Raw genomic sequence first — 18,244 nt, 5'->3', positions numbered from 1 at the left:
CTCTTTACACAGAGTAAACATGTTTATGTGTAAAAGATATGAAAAAGTGGATTTTGCACAATAGGTGACCTTTAAAGGACATACATATATTTAATTTACAGGATATGAGTTCTGTTATTGCTCTTTTTTATAGCACTGTATTAATTTGTTTCTTTTAATTATCAATATTTTCAATTTGAAAGCTTATGCTTTTTTTCCTTCTCTCTGAGCAAAGCAATTTCTTCCTGGATGTTAAAACGCAGGTTACTAATCTAAAAAATGACGTGCCTTTGTGTTATGTCATTACAGTTTTTATAGATGTAAAATGGAGTAGGATCGGATAGACATCTAGATGTATTAATCCTAAAAGAATGAAACTGAATAATTTTACATGATTATGTTTTATTGGAAGAAACATCATACAACTGGAGATTTACCTTCAGTCTACCTGTTTAGTCGACCAGATTTTATGTTATACATTTTTGAACAAGTAATTACAAAAATAGCTTAATTCTTTTACAACCAAATACACCACCAAAAAACATTCTCACAGTCAAGTTGATACTGTGATATATGACTTGCTAAAACACCAAACTGTATTCAGACACTGTGCCATTTACTGACTCCATTAAGCCTTCCAACTGAAATTGATAGAATCTGCGTAAGAAATAAAAACATGATTATGTTAAGTGACAGAAAACCTTCAGCTTCCAGTGAAATAATGCTAAGAACTGTGTGGTTTACAGTTAAAATATCCAGCATTCAATACACATTCTCAAACATTTTGTATATGTCAGCATTTCTATTTTAACTTTATGACATACAACTCATGTACACACATTGTTTTTTAAAGAAAGGATTTCTAGAATACCTTTAGCCTTAATACATGACTGCTGCAGCATAGGTTAAATATGTGATGTAATTATCCTTCTTAATAACCATTCTAAAGTGAAAAGATTTAGTGGGACATTGCAACATGTGTCCCACTGATAAGGAAATTGTCTTGTGTGATGTTGGTAATTCAACTTTACAATTTTCAGGCATACTGCAAGGGAATCTGTGCAAAAATAAATCAAACATTTAATGTCAAAGAGGATGTCAGAAATACAAATGTACTCCCTGGATTAAGAAGGATCTGAATCCGCACTCATTGCACTACAATGTGGTTGTGTATTTGAATTAGCAATGTTTAGCAGAATGTACTGTATGTTGTTTTTGAATGAAAGTATTAGACCAGTAAAACATTCAGATTATTCATATTTGAATATTTATGCTGTAAATGATTGCTATATTTCATGTCTAGTGCTCAACCAGAATATACATATATATCTGAATGCCTTTCATATTGTATCAAAAAAGTACAACTAAAATCAATGCAGATTTTCACTATAAACATAAACACATGTTTCCGCTTATATGTATGGATTTATGTCCAAGTACCAAATAGAACCAAATAATGATTCCATGTAATAACTGTCCTGTATAAATGTAGCCTAATATTTGGAAATGGTACATAAATCAACCACAAGTACAATTTATTTGTTCCTATGTTCAACATTTCTTTAAGCAAAGATCAATGTGTAACTGGATATGTGTGTGGATATGGAGCTTTAAATTGGTACATTAAAGTACTTAAACACTAAGAAAGTATTCCATCTGAGAAAAATGTATTACAAAGACCAAGACACACCATTAATAGTCATCTGATAGTAAAGACTAAAACTTTGTGATAAATGAATTAAAAAAAGACACAAAATTCAGTATAACTGACAGTTATAAACAGTTGTCCTAAGATGTACTGCTAAATAAAATGAATAGTTACAAACAACAATGGTGGTGAAAACATTTGATTCAAATTCCTCAAAGTCTGTTAGTCCTTCAGTTCAAATGACTTACATTGATTCAAAAATATCAAACAAATAACACACATTTAAGTCAGCAGCAAGAACATACATTGTTGTCCAGGTCAAACTGGCAACATTAATTAAACATGTCTCCATCAGTGATTAAAAGATAACGATCAGTCAAAATGAATCAGTTACACTGAAAATGATTAAGAAAAATAATTTGATTGGCAATCATTTGTCAAAGCAACTGAAACACTGATTTATCACGAATACTGTTAATGGTTCCTTCAAATCTGGCCTTGAAGTTACATTGTTAAAAAAAAAAAATGGCACCGACAGGAATGCAAAATGTAACTGGACAAAAATAGGTAAGAATATAATAAAACAAAACACCACACACAAAAGTGTAAGCCATACATTTCTCTGACTTTTCTGAGTGGCCTTAAAATGGAAAGATTATTAAAGACTGCTTATTGCAAATCAAAATGAATCTACTGTCGTTGGAGGTTTCAATGAGGGATCACACGTTATACAAGCTGTCAGGATGCTAAACAACATTCTGTCTTGCTATGATCATGCATTGAATAAGTGGAAACCTTAAAAAAGCCAGACACGAAATCACCACAACTTGTTCATGTATCTGTGCAGTAAATCCTTCCTTATGTGCCATTGACGTCAGTGACTCCCAAGTAACTTTGACTGGAAGTCATTGAAGCTATTGTGCAACATCATCAGCCACAGGTGTGTCTTTACTTCTCAGGATGAATGTGGAAATGCAGGTTTCTCTGTCGCCCCCTCCTGGAGACTTTCCATATCAGAGGATCTGAGTGTTCAGGATGACACTGAGGCATCGCTCTGCTTCATAAAGGCCAGTGTGCCCCTTGTGTGCTCTCTGCCTGTATACGTGTCCTTTCTCCACCAGGCCCGCACCCCTTCAGGGCTGAGAGAGACGCTTGCGTTTGAGCTTCTGTTTCGCCATTTTCTCCTTTTTTGAAAACAGAGAGAGAGGAGAGTACTGACCCATATCTGTTACTCCCACAGAGATCTGTCCATCCATCCATGCATCCGTGAGAGTGGGTGAGTACACACACCGTACAGCGTTCATGATTACAATCAGGCAGCAAGTCAGGCTTTGTTAGTAAGGCCACTAGACTGTCAAGGCACTTCATCTCTGTTCTCTGGACTGTCCTTCAAAGTAAGAGTCTGACTGACAGTTCAGTTTCTTCTCTTCAAAACTATAGCTGCATTCTCAACACGGGACCTCTAGAGTTTTTAAAAAAAAGTTTTCATAATACTGTAGACTCAGAAATGTCCTTGTTAAAAAAATCTCAATATATTATATGAAACGTTTTACAAAAAAAAAGAAAAAATGGGAAAAAAGGGAGCGGGTTGTTGTTGTAATTGCAATATATACCATATCAATATGTACAGATTCCATGCTGCTGGTTAGTCATCACTGCAAAAGAAGAATAGTTGAGATCATATTAAAATCCACACATAGTTATTAATTGAAAGCACTCATGCTCTATACTTACAAAATGCCCCTGTATCAAATCAGAGTCAAGCAATTAATTTCATTCTGACAATCTATGAGTAATATTATTGTTGTACCTTGTTATCTTTGTACTATTTCCTATGTCAGATGGTGTCTCATAATACAAAGCAAACCATTAATTAATTACTTACTTAACTACTTAAGTAAACACTATGCTTAAAATAAAAGTTAGATCTCTTGACCCTCACCTTGTGCCAGCAGCCTGGTATGGGCAGCCCGTCCTGTCCCTGGAAAGAGAACAGCAGGGGAATGTTACCAAGCAAGACAAATCCTGTGATGCCTTCTTTAACACACCTTACAGACCTGCAGATTCAAATATCAGAGACAATTGTAATAATGTCTAATGTGTGAACTCCCTTTCAGCAAACTGAATAAAAGAAACCAAAGGTGGAAGATGAGCTATCAAATTCATAAAGACAAACGAAAAGAGAATAACTCAGTGTTTTTCCTATAATGTAAAGTCTGAAGAAGGAACTTTTTTGATTACATTCTAATCAAGTCAATTCTTAGTAGCCTTGCAGTATGTGGAGCATTTTGGATAAGATAATTATATGTCTTTTAAATGCAGGCGTACAACCAGCAGCTGGTTAGCTGACTAGCATATAGACTGTAAACAGGAACAGCCGAGCTAGCACCTAAACATGCCAACATGTCAAATGTGTAACTAAAACAAACTGCCTTGTAATTTATCAGGCGGCTTTGAAAGTGGTATAGGTGCTGAAATCTAACTCTACATCAGAAAGCTAAGCAAATGTTAGTACACCTGCGTTCTTTGGCCAGTTAAAATAATGTTTGATTTTTGTAGCCTAGCATCTTCCATCTCTTCATTACACAAATCAGACGCACAATGTCCGACCAAATAGATAGAATAGAAATATCCAGTATAGACATGTATAACAGAGTTTGACAGATAAAAAGACAGGAAACAAAGTGCTTTAACAGAATAGCAACAGAAGATGTATACATAGGGATGCAAAAGGAGGAGAAAAGGAGGCAGAGGTACTGTACCACAGGACAGGGGGCCTCAGGGCCAGAAGGAGGAGGAGGTGGAGGGGGAGAATGCCCTGCCTCCTCAGAAACACCTTTAGTCTCACCACAACCCTGTCAGCAAGAGCCAGTCACACATTCACAGCATTGAGGAGGAAACTCAGAGAAACACAAGTGACAGAAACAGTGCAGAGAGAGTAGAAAGGGAAATACTGTTCAAAGTGAGAGGAAAGTTGAGTTAATGAATTCATTAATATGAGGAGTATTACAGTGTGTGTGTGTATATGTGGAGGTGACATACCACAGGACAAGGCTGGTCCAGGCCTGGAGGACCCTGCTCTCCCTTCTGGCCCTTTAGTCCTCTCTTTCCCACTGATCCCCTGTCACCCTGTGCAGAGAAAAACAACATTGAATTTAGTGTGTTTTGATGAAGATAATGATGAAATGTTGTTGTTCGGCGGTCTGTACAAACCTTGTCTCCTCTTTCCCCTCGATCACCCTTGTCTCCCATCAGACCTGGGAAACCCTGGACAAAGAAGCACAAATAGGTCAGGAGAAAGCTGATCACTTGACACACGTTAAAGTAAATTAAAAATGTCAAGATAGAAATACCAAAAGAAGAACTCACATCTAATCCAGGCTCTCCTGTTCTGCCCTGTGAACACAGACCGACACATTTAATCATGATGTATGTTTAATGGAAGACAGTGAAAATATTTAGTAAACACATTGTGGAGGTGATCGAGTGCTTACTTTTTCTCCTTTTGAACCTGGGAGGCCCACTACCCCTGTAGACCCACTTAGTCCCATGGGACCATCTAATCCCTGCAGGTGAAGGCAATTATTATCACTGTATCATGTCCATGTATGTTAGGTTTTATTTAGCTTAAAATGTATCACTTACTTTGGGGCCAGGAGCACCATAATCCCCCTGCTCTCCCTTCATCCCGTATCCAGGCTCACCCTGCATTAGAAAGACAGCAACACTGAGCACCAAACAACATGTCAAACCTTCCACCTCTCACTACTGAAGATGCAGGGTCTATCAGTCTTACCTTAGGACCGGGCATACCATGCAACCCCTGAAAAACATAGAGTACTATCAGTTTAACAGGTGCAGACAACAAACCTGACATGAAACCTTTCTAACTGGAGAGTGATAACTAGTACTCACCATGGATCCAGGGGCCCCGGGAATTCCTGGTGGGCCAGGTGGGCCCGGCTGTGAAATCCTCTGAACCTGAGCCCCATGGAAATTAGAAGATTCGGAGATAAGATAACAATAAATATAAATAAATCTACGGTGAGGGAATAAATAGGCACATTTAAACTGCCTCAGAGGAGGGTAGATGTTTTTTGTCAATTTACAAAAGCTAGTTATTTCTTTATGTGCTAGCAAATGTAAATAACAAATCTGAAAATGCATAATATCAATGTCCTGCTGTTGACCCTTATGTGCTACACTGACAAAATGACACAAATGAGTGAAACATTGATTGCATGCGTGTTCCACTAACCAGGTTGTCCTCTATCCTGTAGTCGCCCTTCTCTCCTTTATGACCGTCCATTCCCTAAACAAAAAAAGAGAACAAATGAACTTCTATGTGCTTCTCACTGTTTGTGTATCAGAGAAACATGTTTACTCTCATTACTTACAGCAGGCCCAGAGAGCCCCATCTCCCCCTTCTCTCCTGTGTGGCCAGCTGGTCCCTCCTCACCTATGTCACCTTGAGGTCCCTGAAGGCAAAGAATGAAAAAAGACATATTCGTCTCTTTAAAAAACATAAACAAAGAAAAGAAAAACGTTTTTAGCCTGTGTTTCATTTCCACACACCTTCTGTCCATCAAATCCTGCTGGCCCAGGTAAACCAAGCTCACCCTGGAAGACGACAAAGAGAGAGATTCATTTATGATAATATGATATGGTTTTAACACAACATCCAAATACATTTTCAGTTAGCAATTCAAATGGCAAATGGAAGGGCACTGGTAGGATAATAGAGCCCTTTACCTTTTCCCCTGTTGGGCCTGAGGGTCCAGGTGGTCCAGGTGGTCCAGGTGGGCCCTGCAAAGAGAAATACATTGAGCCAGTGATAAATATGCCTGGATAAACTTTAAGATGATACGACATATCAACGTATGCATCCTGCTCCTGCAATAATGTTTTGACCACTTGAAGGCAGTATAGAGTTTGAATACAAAGTCACCACCTTTAACAGGGTACAATTGTTTGCAAACAATTCTCACAAAACAAAAAGATCATTCTCTGTTGTTGACCTCCTTCACATACAAGTAGTCATGCAATCCATTGTAAACAAAAGTACTGCTTATAGTCCTCAAACAGTCAATAGACGTGTTGTATATGTTTACTCTGTTTATCACAATGGTGAAAACGACGAGAACTTATGAAACTTCAGCATGAGGCTTGAACTTGGGCCAACACAAGACAATACATCAAGGCGGATGGATTTCACAATGCAGGCCTGACAGTAAACAAAGCTGTTGATTTCTTTCTCTCGTTCTCTCTGTTTGCTGATCACAACCAACTTGAAGCAATTTTATATTACAAAGATTATACTGAGTGTGGTTTGTGGTACACAATGATCTGGCATCATTTTCCATTCTGTTGATTGATTTGCTGCACGATAAGACTGTTAAAGGAGGAGACAGTAATTTGTCATGTGACTTTATGTAACACTACAATAGTCTTCCATGCTGGTTGAGTTGAGTGACAGCCTCTTAAATTAGGCTCCTTAATCTCTTCATCCACAATTTTACACTTGTAACCTGTAACCTCTCCCCTCTGAAGTCCATCTTGAAGCCATAAAAAAAGGAACCCATGTTGCCTCCCGGGTGTGTACATGCTGGTTCTTGCCCTTTTTCCAATTTCTAAATGTTTGTTTGTTTTAACTATAAACCAGGAAAACCAATATATGTTTACAAACAACTATTTGATCTGAGATATTCTATCAATGGAAAGTGAAGGCTTCTCATGCAAATAATGATACAAAAGCCGCAAGATGAATTGCAGTAAATAAGAAACCAATTTCAGCATGGTTTTTATTTTAACCAAATTCATCATCCCCTAAAATGCCACCACAGATTAAACCAATTTCGTTTTTCGCACAAACAAGTGAATGGATCATAACGCAAAGTGGGGGGCCAATGAGCATTCCCCGTTTCATAGATATAACTCCAGAGGAGACCTTGTGTGTTATTTGGTGCCAACTGATCCACGTTGGCAAGAAGCTTCTGATTATATCCCAGGTGGAAGTTTTCCCTAACTTCTCTATGACTAGACATGGTAGAGTCAAAAAGTATTGCGTATGAGTGGGATGTGAAACTGAGACTGTGGTGTCTTTGAGGGGTATTTTCAATGCGTTCCCCTTGCACTCATGATATGATATGAATGTATTGATTAAAAAAACACCATGCTGCCCTACAGGGAGTAAAAGCCTGTTTCGTGTGAGGCACTTTGGATACAGAGCGGGGAAACACAGCACAATGTAACAAAGGCTGTTCATTATCTGTATGATTAAGCATGCTTCTTTAGGCTTATCTGATAAAAGATCACAGCTGTACTATATTTGCTGGGGCTGTGCGCTTTATCCCAAATTAATAAACAAAAGAGCCTCGTAGAGTAACCCAGGACATTCTGTAACATGTGGCTCTCTATAGTGACATTCAATACATTTAAAGTATGTAAATGACTTCTGGGACGATCATCAACAAACAAACACCAATCCATTGGCTGAAGCAGGTGGGATAAGGTGCAGATGCACACAGGGGGTCTATGCATCATCACAGTTGTTAGGTATAGATCACTCCACTAAAACCATGCAGAAACAACAGCAGTTTACCGAAACACTGATGGTGTTGATGGCCTGTCAAGAAGAAATGGTGAGATATTTAGTTTTGGGGTTACAAAATGTGTATCTTTACAAAGTTACCATTTCTGGGTCTGTTAAAGTTTTGCCTGATGCTTTACTTGAGCTTCAGTGATAAATGCCTGATGGTATAAATCTGGTCTCATTGCCGCTTTAAAGTCACTCACCTGGAAAGCATCTAGAAGCTTCCCATTGAAGTCGATGATGTCTGAGGAGCCTGCGTCGCCTTTTTCACCAGGATAACCCTAAGGAATATACAGAGACAAATGAATGGGATAAAAGGAAGTTCATCAAACAAGTGTTGGTAATGATTGGTGAATGATTTTAGAGGGCTAATACACATACCATCGATCCCTGTGGTCCTTGCTCTCCTATTTCTCCGTTGTCTCCCTGTTGGATCACACATATGGCATTGTTTTGTAAACATCTCTAAGACAATAGACACCTAACTGTGAATAAATATGGTTATGACAAAGAAGAGTACACATTTTAGATGTAGGTATTTCCAAATGCCATTTAGTCTTTTACCCTAAATCCTTGAAGTCCATCCATGCCTCTTTCTCCTTTTTCTCCTGTGCCTGCCTCGCCCTGTTTCACACACAACATTAAATGCCAATACATGAGAAGACAAATCCATCAAAAATACTCAGCATGCAAGGTCAAATAACTGATGAGTAATGCTTTTCTCTACCTTCGCTCCTTGAGGACCCTGTGACCCTGGATACCCGGGCTCACCATCTTCTCCCTGCCAACAGAATCAATAAATGTCAAAATTACAAACGTTTGCTCAGATGATACTTCTGAAAAATGCAATGAAGTTGAGGAAAGGTAAGAAATATTTGAACGTACCGTCTTCCCAGGCGTTCCTTGTGACCCCTGAAGCAGACATATACATATATATATAGTTACAATAATTATCCAGAGAAAGAAAAATAATCACAGCAAACCTATAATATGAAGTGATGAACAACAATCTGAAGTGGATTTGAAGTAGACTCACCTCAACACCATCAAGACCTGGAAACCCCTGAGGATGACAGAGAAGACATTTTATAGTGTGTGATAATAAAAAAAAACACGTACTGTGCACTTTTCTTTTACTTAGATATAAACTGCCATGAGGGGAAGGAAAGATGTGACATGGACTTAGGAAAAGACAAACCATGGTTGAAACCCCACTGTTATCTTTTTCTACTATAAAAAAAGGGAACATAATTGCATATATCTAGGCTCACATACAGAAATGATGATGTATTGACATTTCTTTCGTAAAGGACATTCAAGTTTACACTATACTAGCAAAGATAAGAAAGGAAACACTAAAGCACACTTCCAAAGCATTTAGAGAATGTGATCAGTAATTATCATGGCTGCTATTTCGGAACATACGGGTCGTCTGGCTCAGTTAGGAACCTTACAGACAGAAAAACACTATTTCACCTCAGCCTTGGTCCGTTACATTTCCTTTAAAGATCAGACAACTTCAGCCTCTAGATGTCAGTGTTGAACAAGGCATGAGCGGCCCATGAACTCCAGTCTAGAAAGCACTTTTTCTGAGTAAACACAGACGGGTAACAAAGGAGAAACAAGATACAGATGCTTCCTCAGGGCACGAAGGCTCACTGAATGGTTACATATGCTACAGCCATCAGATCTCAATCTAATTTAACACCTGGGAGTTTTAGACTGAGGTGTTTGACAGCGCTCTTAACCACCATCATCAACACCCTAATTATTAAGACACTTTCTGCTGCTTTTCCTATGTGTCACCAGCTATATATATATATATATATATATAAAAAGGGTTATAATAGTTTAGAATTTAGAATGATTTTATCATTCCATAGAAGTTTAGTTTTCAGAGTGTATATTTGCTTGTTTTAATTCTGCATGCTAAATACAACAAGTAGTAATTGTGAATCATTTTTAACTTGGCCCCATCTTCTGGAATGTCAAGTACACAGTTGATGGAGAATTACGTGTCATTCTTTTCCAATTGTACCGATTTTTTATAGCAAAGAGAAAAAGTAAAATGAAATGAGTTGTTGTTCATTTCAATAGTTTTTTAACTGCTAAAGATTTTAAATACGTTTTCTTAAAGTACATTGTTTTAGTTTTCAATAATAACCCTGCACTGGAGCTCTGGAAAGTTCTCAGTGATTAAGTGATTAAGCCCCTCCCTCCTCCCAACACAAACTCTAAGAGAGTATTGCATGTCCTCTTTCTGGCATCTGTCCATCAGTGATTCGGCTTACTTAGGTAAACTGACCTATCACGGCTTTGAGGGCCAGGTGGACGTGTGTGTGGAGCAACATCTGTTATGAAGTCATCCATAGCAGAGACAGCTCTCTTACTATCCCTCTCTCACACACACTTCCCACTATCAAGCAGTTGTGTTTACTTTCACTGAGTGCACTGCAATAAATGCATGATATAAATGGCAGTGTATAATATGAGGGGCCGTACAGGCCGTAATTCATACTGGTCCTCTCACGCACATACATTCTTCTTTTACATACATATATTTTCACTCTTACATACATACATTCTCCTTTTACATACATACATTTTCACTCTTACATGTATGTGCGTGAGAGGACCAGTATGAATTATGGCCTGTACGGCCCCTCATATATAAGCCTTCCACTCTGTCCTCATATTTTACAATAGTGTGCTAAACTATTTAGATGTGCAGCGGCATGTTTTTATTCCTCCTGCTCTCTGCCAGCACATACACACTGTCATCCTGATCCATCTACTGCTCTATGTTTTTCTTCTATTTCCATCCTCAGCTGCTTCAGCCGCTTCTTATCCTCTTTTTTAACCCTATACATCTTTTGATCTGTCTTCAACAGCAGCGGGAAATAAATCGTCTTTGCAAATCGTTTTTAGCACTTCTTTTATCTTCAGTGCAGAAGAGTATGGATGAAGAGCAATCTGGATGTCAGATACATTTCAAAATAGTACATTCACTTCATGATATCTTGAATTTAGATGTGTTGAAGTAAAGCACATGTTATTTACCATTTCAAATAAAAAACCCATCAGACAGAAACTAGTTGCGAATTTCACTTTCCACTAGGTACAAACGAAGGCTTAGAGGACACCCAGCCATGCTAACTGTCTCCTGCTCACACATCTGCACACAACATGGAGCTTCTTTTAGCGCCAGCCTGCTTTATTTGGCTGTTATTGGTATTGAATTGCCTTTAATCAACTTGGAGGAACCATTTGAAATTGGCTAGGTTACAAACAGTTCCCCTCACTTCGACCTTTTCTGCTTTTAGTAATATCTTTGCGCTGTGCTGGCATTATCTTTTGTCAGTTCTGTGTAAGCTCACCACTCACCCACACTGAGACCGACATTTTTCACTTGAATCCCTTTGCTGTCCTGTGCCAGTTGAGTGTAACAGAGCATTCATTCCTTCATTTGGTTAAACAACAATAACCCTTATAGCCTATTTCTTTTTTCCATCTTACGACCACAGATCTGAGCTGACGCTGCATACAAGCTAAGCTCTGGAAAGCAGAAGTTCATTTTGAGAAACATAAACTGCCTCAGGCGAGTAGCACAACTATTGTTTGGTGAGGCCAGCAAACTGACCATGAACTCGCCGCCGCAGAGCCGGATCTGTTTCAGGGGGGCACAGCGACACAGTCGTGGTAGGAGGGTGGGAGAATCGGGGTGTGTTGGAGAATTTGTGGTCGCTTTCTTACAGAAAACAGATGAGGCTAGGAGTATAGTTGCTATTCTGGGATCTTTTAGGTAAGCCACAGCACACTGGCAAACCCGGAAGAATGACAATATGGGATCACTGCAATTGACTGCATAGACCCTTTACCCCTTAATACCATAGTCTGTAATACATGTTTATAAAAGAACAGGTACACACAGAATACAAACATACATTTGCAAACTGTCCCACCCTGCGGTTGAACCCTACCAGGTCAGGTCGACTACTGAGGTGCTTTACGTGGCTTCATTCTTTGTGGTGTAAGTTAGAGGATGATGGCAGAGGAGGAGAATAACAGCAGTGGAGTGTGTGTGTTGGTGTGTATGCATTGTTTTGTTAAGTGGGTGTACATTTGGCACTTATGGTGCTTGAGGTGAAGCTCTTACCGACTCTCCAGCAGGGCCACGTGGACCATCCTTGCCTGTGTTTCCAGGGGGGCCTCTGGGGCCGGGGGGGCCCGGAGGACCGGGAGGACCAGCGGCGCCAGCCTGGCCTTGGTCACCCTGATGAAAAAATAAATAAACAAACAATAATATGAGGACCATGGAAAAGCAAAACTTAATTTGAATAATAGCTCTATTTCTTTGACTGACTGTAGTCTAAAGCAATAGATCTTTTGGGCCATTGGCGAAACAAAAACAATATCATTCACTTTTGAGTTGGGAGTAGTAAGCAAACAGATGGTTATTTACTCATCCACTGGGAAGGGAGCAACATTAAAGTAATTAGGATTAATTTGGTATTCAGCTAAGTACAATATTTATTATTTTTAGGTTTATTTTTGGTTTCTCCCAATTCTGAGAAAAAACAACTTGCTTTGCATCTGCTAGATGCTCCACATGTCTATCCAACCCATCCTCACTCCCAGGTCGGCCTATGTTGACGTTATGTCAAGTCCCCTGTCGGCTTTTTCCAACGCAAGGGGGGGGGCCTTAGCGTCCATTTTCAACGCAAGGGGGGGGGCCCTTAGCGTCCATTTTCAGCTTTCCGGGATGTCCATATGCTTCTATGGACGCTCATGGAAGCACGGCGTTCGTTTGTGTCGACTGCCCTTAAAGGCAATGTGAGCGTCCATTCTCATTGGATAACGGAGAATTGTACACCCGGAAGTAAGTATTCCCCTTACTGTCGATTGATTTTACAGTGATATCTGCACTACTCATCGACTAAAAAACACCAGATTATCCTTGTTAATTACACAACATTGATTGGTTTAAATTGTGTGCAATGCTTTTGTATTTTTCCCCTTCGATTCGGAGAAACAAATGTTTTTTCGGAGTAAAGGATGGCAGAAGACACTACACTACCCAGAATCCCCAGCTATCGTTTGGACTACACCATGTGCTCTGTTTGACAAACCCCGTGATAGTCCTCAAGCTCTGTGATTGGAGAGTGTGCTCCGAGGGTTACGCCGAGCCTCGAACAGCACTTGAAATGGGATGGAACCATGCACGGCAGACTGTCCAAAACTGGATTTGAACGGGTCCACCGCGTCCCCCCTCCCCCACCCTGTCCCCAGAACTACAAATGCTGGCTATTCTGTTTCGCAACATGTTCTGTATCTATGGCACATCTCTACTGGGAGTTGTAGTTTTAAAAGACGTTTTCGTATTTCCCATAATAAGAAGTTGCCAGTATTAAACTGTGTACATCCCTGGAGGTTTAGGGGATAGGAAACACTCACATTTAAAACATATAATTAATAAATGGGTGAAAATTGCTTGTGCCCATAATGGGCAGCATTAATATATATATACACACATGCCAGCTAAGGTCAGAAGAGCTTTATTTAACAGCTGGTCTTATGTTTGTGACCCCTGTTGTTAATTGATAACATTACATTACATTACATTAATTGATAAGCCTGAAACATGCACTTGTTAAGGTTCAGAGGCACATTTTACAAATATGGCAGTATAGCCATCGATCAGCTTAAGATAAGATATACTTTATTGATCTCAAGTTGGAACATTTGCGTTACATCAGCATGTGTAACAGTTAAATATGCAGTGGTGTTTATTTGTAAATCATTTAGTATAATCACACAAATTCTGTGTTTTATATTCAACAATTCTGTGTTCTTTATTTATTGATTGTTCAATACCTGACAAGGTCGGAGATGAAATATCTACATACATCTTATAAGAGTATAATACATTATGTATAATATCAGTTAAAATAAGTGCTTCAACATAGTTAACATTGCTGGAGGTACGCACAAATATTGATAGATGTCTTGTAATGCACTATTGAGGAACCTGCGACCCAAGTTTTTCATTCAATGCATAACTACACCATAGTTGTGTAGGCCTATATGATATGTCAATAAACCTTAGAAAATCTTGAAATCTTGAAAGGGATGTGCAAAATAGTCATTATATACAGTCTTTAATTAACTATTAGTAGAGAATAACGAGTAATTAATATACTTTATAGGGATCCTATTAATATCTAATAATAAAAATAATGAAATTCAATAACATGCTTTAACCACTAGGTGTCCCTTTATATCAGGTGTGCACCTTTATGGTGTAAATACAGCCTATCTACCAATTGGATCAAATATAAAAGTCAGCCGAATTAGTGTTGATACTGCAAGGAGACGTATTGTGTGAAAAGAAATGTAAGATGTTGTTTAATGGCTGATATATTTATGATCCACGTCACGTTTTCAGTTCCTCATGTTTGTCTATAAGTCTTCTCATCAGGGCTATATAAATACAGAACTACGGCAGATATGTAATATTTAATGCAGCCGAACCGTGTATTACAATGCCGTTATGTGATGACTTCCAAAGAGAAAAGCAAGCACACTCGGAATAAAGTATTATTGTATTTTTTTTAAATATTTTCGGTCTGTTTCCGTTATTTGTTAATGACGATGTGCTGTGAGATGTGAGACTGGAATTGCACAGGGGAAAATAACGTAGGCTATCTTTAGATGCGGATTTTGTTAAACTAATATGTTTGCGCTGTGGACCAACACTATACATTGACGGGGAAGGGGGTAGCAATAAAGATAACACCATTAAACAGTTACACAACATAACAGAAATAATATCGATAGCAGCGTCCCTAGCAACCACCTTGGTAACAATGAAAACGTTATGGACGCAATTTCCTGAAGTAATCTTCGTAATAACTAGCAAACTAAAGATCATGTACATCCACTGCACACATAATCTGAAATAACAACTCATATTTCTCGCATCAAATGACATCAAAACGCATTTTAATGGCCAAACTAACTTTAAAATAGGCATTTTCCATCGAGAATAAAACGAAGTTCGGCCATGTTTTTTTTTTCTTCAGGGAGACATTTGAAGATCACGTGACGTCAAACAGAGCACATGGTGTAGTCCAAACGATAGCTGGGGATTCTGGGTAGTGTAGTGTCTTCTGCCATCCTTTACTCCGAAAACATATTTGTTTCTCCGAATCGAAGGGGAAAAATACAAAAGCATTGCATACAATTTAAACCAATCAATGTTGTGTAATTAACAAGGATAATCTGGTGTTTTTTAGTCGATGAGTAGTGCAGATATCACTGTAAAATCAATCGACAGTAAGGGGAATACTTACTTCCGGGTGTACAATTCTCCGTTATCCAATGAGAATGGACGCTCACATTGCCTTTAAGGGCAGCCGACACAAACGAATGCCGTGCTTCCATGAGCGTCCATAGAAGCATATGGACATCCCGGAAAGCTGAAAATGGACGCTAAGGGCCCCCCCCTTGCGTTGAAAATGGACGCTAAGGCCCCCCCCCTTGCGTTGGAAAAAGCCGACAGGGGACTTGACATAACGTCAACATAGGCCGACCTGGGAGTGAGGATGTGTTGGTCTATCTGAGGTTTCACGCTAGGCATACGGTCGGTTTATATGTTTTTTACAGGGTGAGTCAGACTGATAGTTATACACAAAGTAAAACACAACCATGCTGACAAAATCACAACTGAAAACAACATAATCTGTTTATTTTATTAAAGTCTGTCACTACCTATTAAGGACATTTTCATCACTGAGTTAACATCTAACATCTAACTGGGGACTTGTGCCAAAAAGAAACCAATAATGCCCTAAAAGTCTTGCTCAACACACGAGGGGATGCAGGCTCAGTGTTGTCTGTTGCACCCTCTCCTCTCTGCAGACATGCAGTGCATTATGGTTTGCTTTAACAAAAGTAACTTGCATACACTTGGAAAAATATTGAACATAAAATCAATTAAATTCAACACGAGTTCGAAAGTATTGAAGATAAGAGCTGCATAGCTGATTATAACATGCATAAGAGAACATGGGTTAAAGTGTTAAAAGTGCACACATGCCTTAGTTGTGGTCTACCTTCAGAAAGCGTCTCTGAAAGCTACCGGACTGATCTCCAGTGATAAAGCCATGGTCATATCTGGGGAAGGCCAACTGAGATGCAAGAGTATAGCAGCAAGGACGAAAAGTAGAAACACAGCGAGAAAGAAAAAAGAAAGGAGAGGACACAGAGTGTGTTTGAGGACAAAAGAGAGGGAGAAGAAAAGAGAAAAAGTGAGTAAATATCCAAAACCAATAGTTATTAAGAGGTTGCAAATAAGGAGGGAAACATCTGCTGCAGGAAAAAACAGATGAGAGTTCAGCAGCCTCTGGAAATGTAATTTTGTAAGCCAAAAGCAAAAGCTCCAGAGGAGAGTCTTGCTCCTCTATCTGAAGGGAAAGTGACAGATCAGCAGCCTGACAGGCGACTGCTGGGAGGACTACGAAACAGGAAGCTCCGAAGAACAAACCTTGACGGTGAGAATCTGATTACTGTGCAGACCTGCATATGGGCTGTAGTTAGAAGGACCCTGAAGAGAGGAAGTGACAAAGGTGAGCAACTTTTTGTGTCATAGCAGTGTGGTTGAAAGGGGCTCAAGGTTTAAATATCCTCATAACAAGATAGATATACCTTTGATGAATTAACACATTGTCTGTAAATGAAACAAACGTTTCAATACAAACAAACTAAATCTAAACTGAGACCTTTTCAGAAACAATATCCTGTAACTCTCCCTCAAGCATATATTTCACTATGGGTGTTTTTCTATTACATTTTCTCCTATCCGTCTCTTTGTGACCAAACATAACAGGGGCGGCTTGGCTCTTTCCAGCCGACAGACTGTAACTGTGATGATTGTCTGTCAGGCTGAAAGGAGCAGAGTTGGTCTGCCACCACAGAGCTCAGAGCAATGTGTTGCTTCTCTGGTTGAGTTCCCTCTGAAAACACAAGGAGGGATGGATGGAGAGAAGATCTAAGACAGGGGAGAGGGACTCAGAGATGCTAGCCTGCTCATGAGGTTTCTGTTAACAGGCCGCGGTCGGCGTTGGATAGCTGAGGTTTTCCCCCCCTTGCCTATTCACTCCTCTCTCCCCACTGTCACATTCACTCATTCACACCGTTACCACCATGGAGACCACATACACAATGCTTCTTAAACATCTCATAAGAGAATAGGCTGTTTCACAGTGGGTTTTCCCTTTACCTTGTTCTCATCAGACTTTAAGCTGATACTAAGACAAACAGCCATTCAACCTTGGAGCCCTGTCTAACCATGGCCTTGTTGTAGCTGTTTCTGTGGAGAACAGAGAAGGCATTGGCTGGTGATCAAACTCCTATTTTGGCTCGTCTTTCAACACAGCCGCAAGATGAACCTAAACATGCATTAACTATGTCCTGCATATGGATGTGACAGTATGGAGGTTGGTTATGGCTACCACCTTTATGCCATTCCATAAGAGGTTGTTTTGTAGAAATAGGCTCTACACATACGTCGTTCTGTGACTTCTGATTGTTCTTTATCACCCCTGTTATCCTGTGTTTCTAATCTGATCTGGGACCAGATTTAACCTGACAAATGCACTGAAAATGACGGATTGACAGGAAGTCACATTGGCAGAGATTCATTGCCACTTCCTGTTTTTCACACGTTTTCTCTCATCCTTTGTCAGAGTTCAGAGGTGAATCAGCGTTCAATGTCGAGATCGGGGCAGGTTGATGAATGAGCATACATATTGAGGATTTACTCCCACCACCTTTTATCTGCTCAACCTCACTAGGCTTTGATTAATAGCCGTTCGGAGAGTCATGTTTTAAAGATTCAGCAACCAACAGTTTTTCATTTGCTAACCTACAGTATCTATGAAAATGTACTCCAATGCCAAACCTCATTCATAAATACAGTAGTTTTAGGAGCTGCAGGGTTTGTTTTGAACTAACTATGTGTCTCT

The 18,244-nt window shown here is 39.4% G+C and overlaps 1 protein-coding gene across 12 annotated transcripts in view; it reads right to left on the bottom strand.

Annotated features, from left to right (window-relative positions):
- Positions 1 to 361: 361 nt before the first annotated feature.
- The window catches only part of si:dkeyp-44a8.4 (collagen alpha-1(XXIII) chain), a 123,489-nt gene continuing 105,606 nt past the window's right edge, over positions 362 to 18,244 (bottom strand). For 2 of the 12 annotated variants that reach the window (XM_034231124.1, XM_034231121.1), the window contains 23 exons: positions 16,334 to 16,408; positions 12,376 to 12,492; positions 9,256 to 9,282; positions 9,105 to 9,131; positions 8,947 to 9,000; positions 8,784 to 8,843; positions 8,601 to 8,645; positions 8,423 to 8,500; positions 8,229 to 8,252; positions 6,380 to 6,433; positions 6,203 to 6,247; positions 6,025 to 6,105; positions 5,886 to 5,939; positions 5,543 to 5,608; positions 5,424 to 5,450; positions 5,273 to 5,332; positions 5,122 to 5,193; positions 4,997 to 5,023; positions 4,841 to 4,894; positions 4,670 to 4,756; positions 4,390 to 4,482; positions 3,570 to 3,608; positions 362 to 2,811 (listed from right to left, as the gene is read on the bottom strand). In XM_034231124.1, the coding sequence (XP_034087015.1) occupies positions 2,761 to 2,811; positions 3,570 to 3,608; positions 4,390 to 4,482; positions 4,670 to 4,756; positions 4,841 to 4,894; positions 4,997 to 5,023; positions 5,122 to 5,193; positions 5,273 to 5,332; positions 5,424 to 5,450; positions 5,543 to 5,608; positions 5,886 to 5,939; positions 6,025 to 6,105; positions 6,203 to 6,247; positions 6,380 to 6,433; positions 8,229 to 8,252; positions 8,423 to 8,500; positions 8,601 to 8,645; positions 8,784 to 8,843; positions 8,947 to 9,000; positions 9,105 to 9,131; positions 9,256 to 9,282; positions 12,376 to 12,492; positions 16,334 to 16,408 (1,317 nt within the window). In that variant the 3' untranslated portion in view covers positions 362 to 2,760. Of the gene's footprint in view, positions 3,283 to 3,569; positions 3,685 to 4,389; positions 4,483 to 4,669; positions 4,757 to 4,840; positions 4,895 to 4,996; positions 5,024 to 5,121; positions 5,194 to 5,272; positions 5,333 to 5,423; positions 5,451 to 5,542; positions 5,609 to 5,885; positions 5,940 to 6,024; positions 6,106 to 6,202; positions 6,248 to 6,379; positions 6,434 to 8,228; positions 8,253 to 8,422; positions 8,501 to 8,600; positions 8,646 to 8,783; positions 8,844 to 8,946; positions 9,001 to 9,104; positions 9,132 to 9,255; positions 9,283 to 12,375; positions 12,493 to 16,333; positions 16,409 to 16,764; positions 16,825 to 18,244 lie in introns of those variants that run through there. The other 10 variants (XM_034231122.1, XM_034231125.1, XM_034231128.1 and 7 more) reach the window with 8 other exon arrangements.

This window comes from Gymnodraco acuticeps, unplaced genomic scaffold (assembly GCF_902827175.1).
Source record: "Gymnodraco acuticeps unplaced genomic scaffold, fGymAcu1.1, whole genome shotgun sequence".
NCBI classification, from domain to species: domain Eukaryota; kingdom Metazoa; phylum Chordata; class Actinopteri; order Perciformes; family Bathydraconidae; genus Gymnodraco; species Gymnodraco acuticeps.
This window is presented reverse-complemented; position numbering and strand designations above follow the sequence as displayed.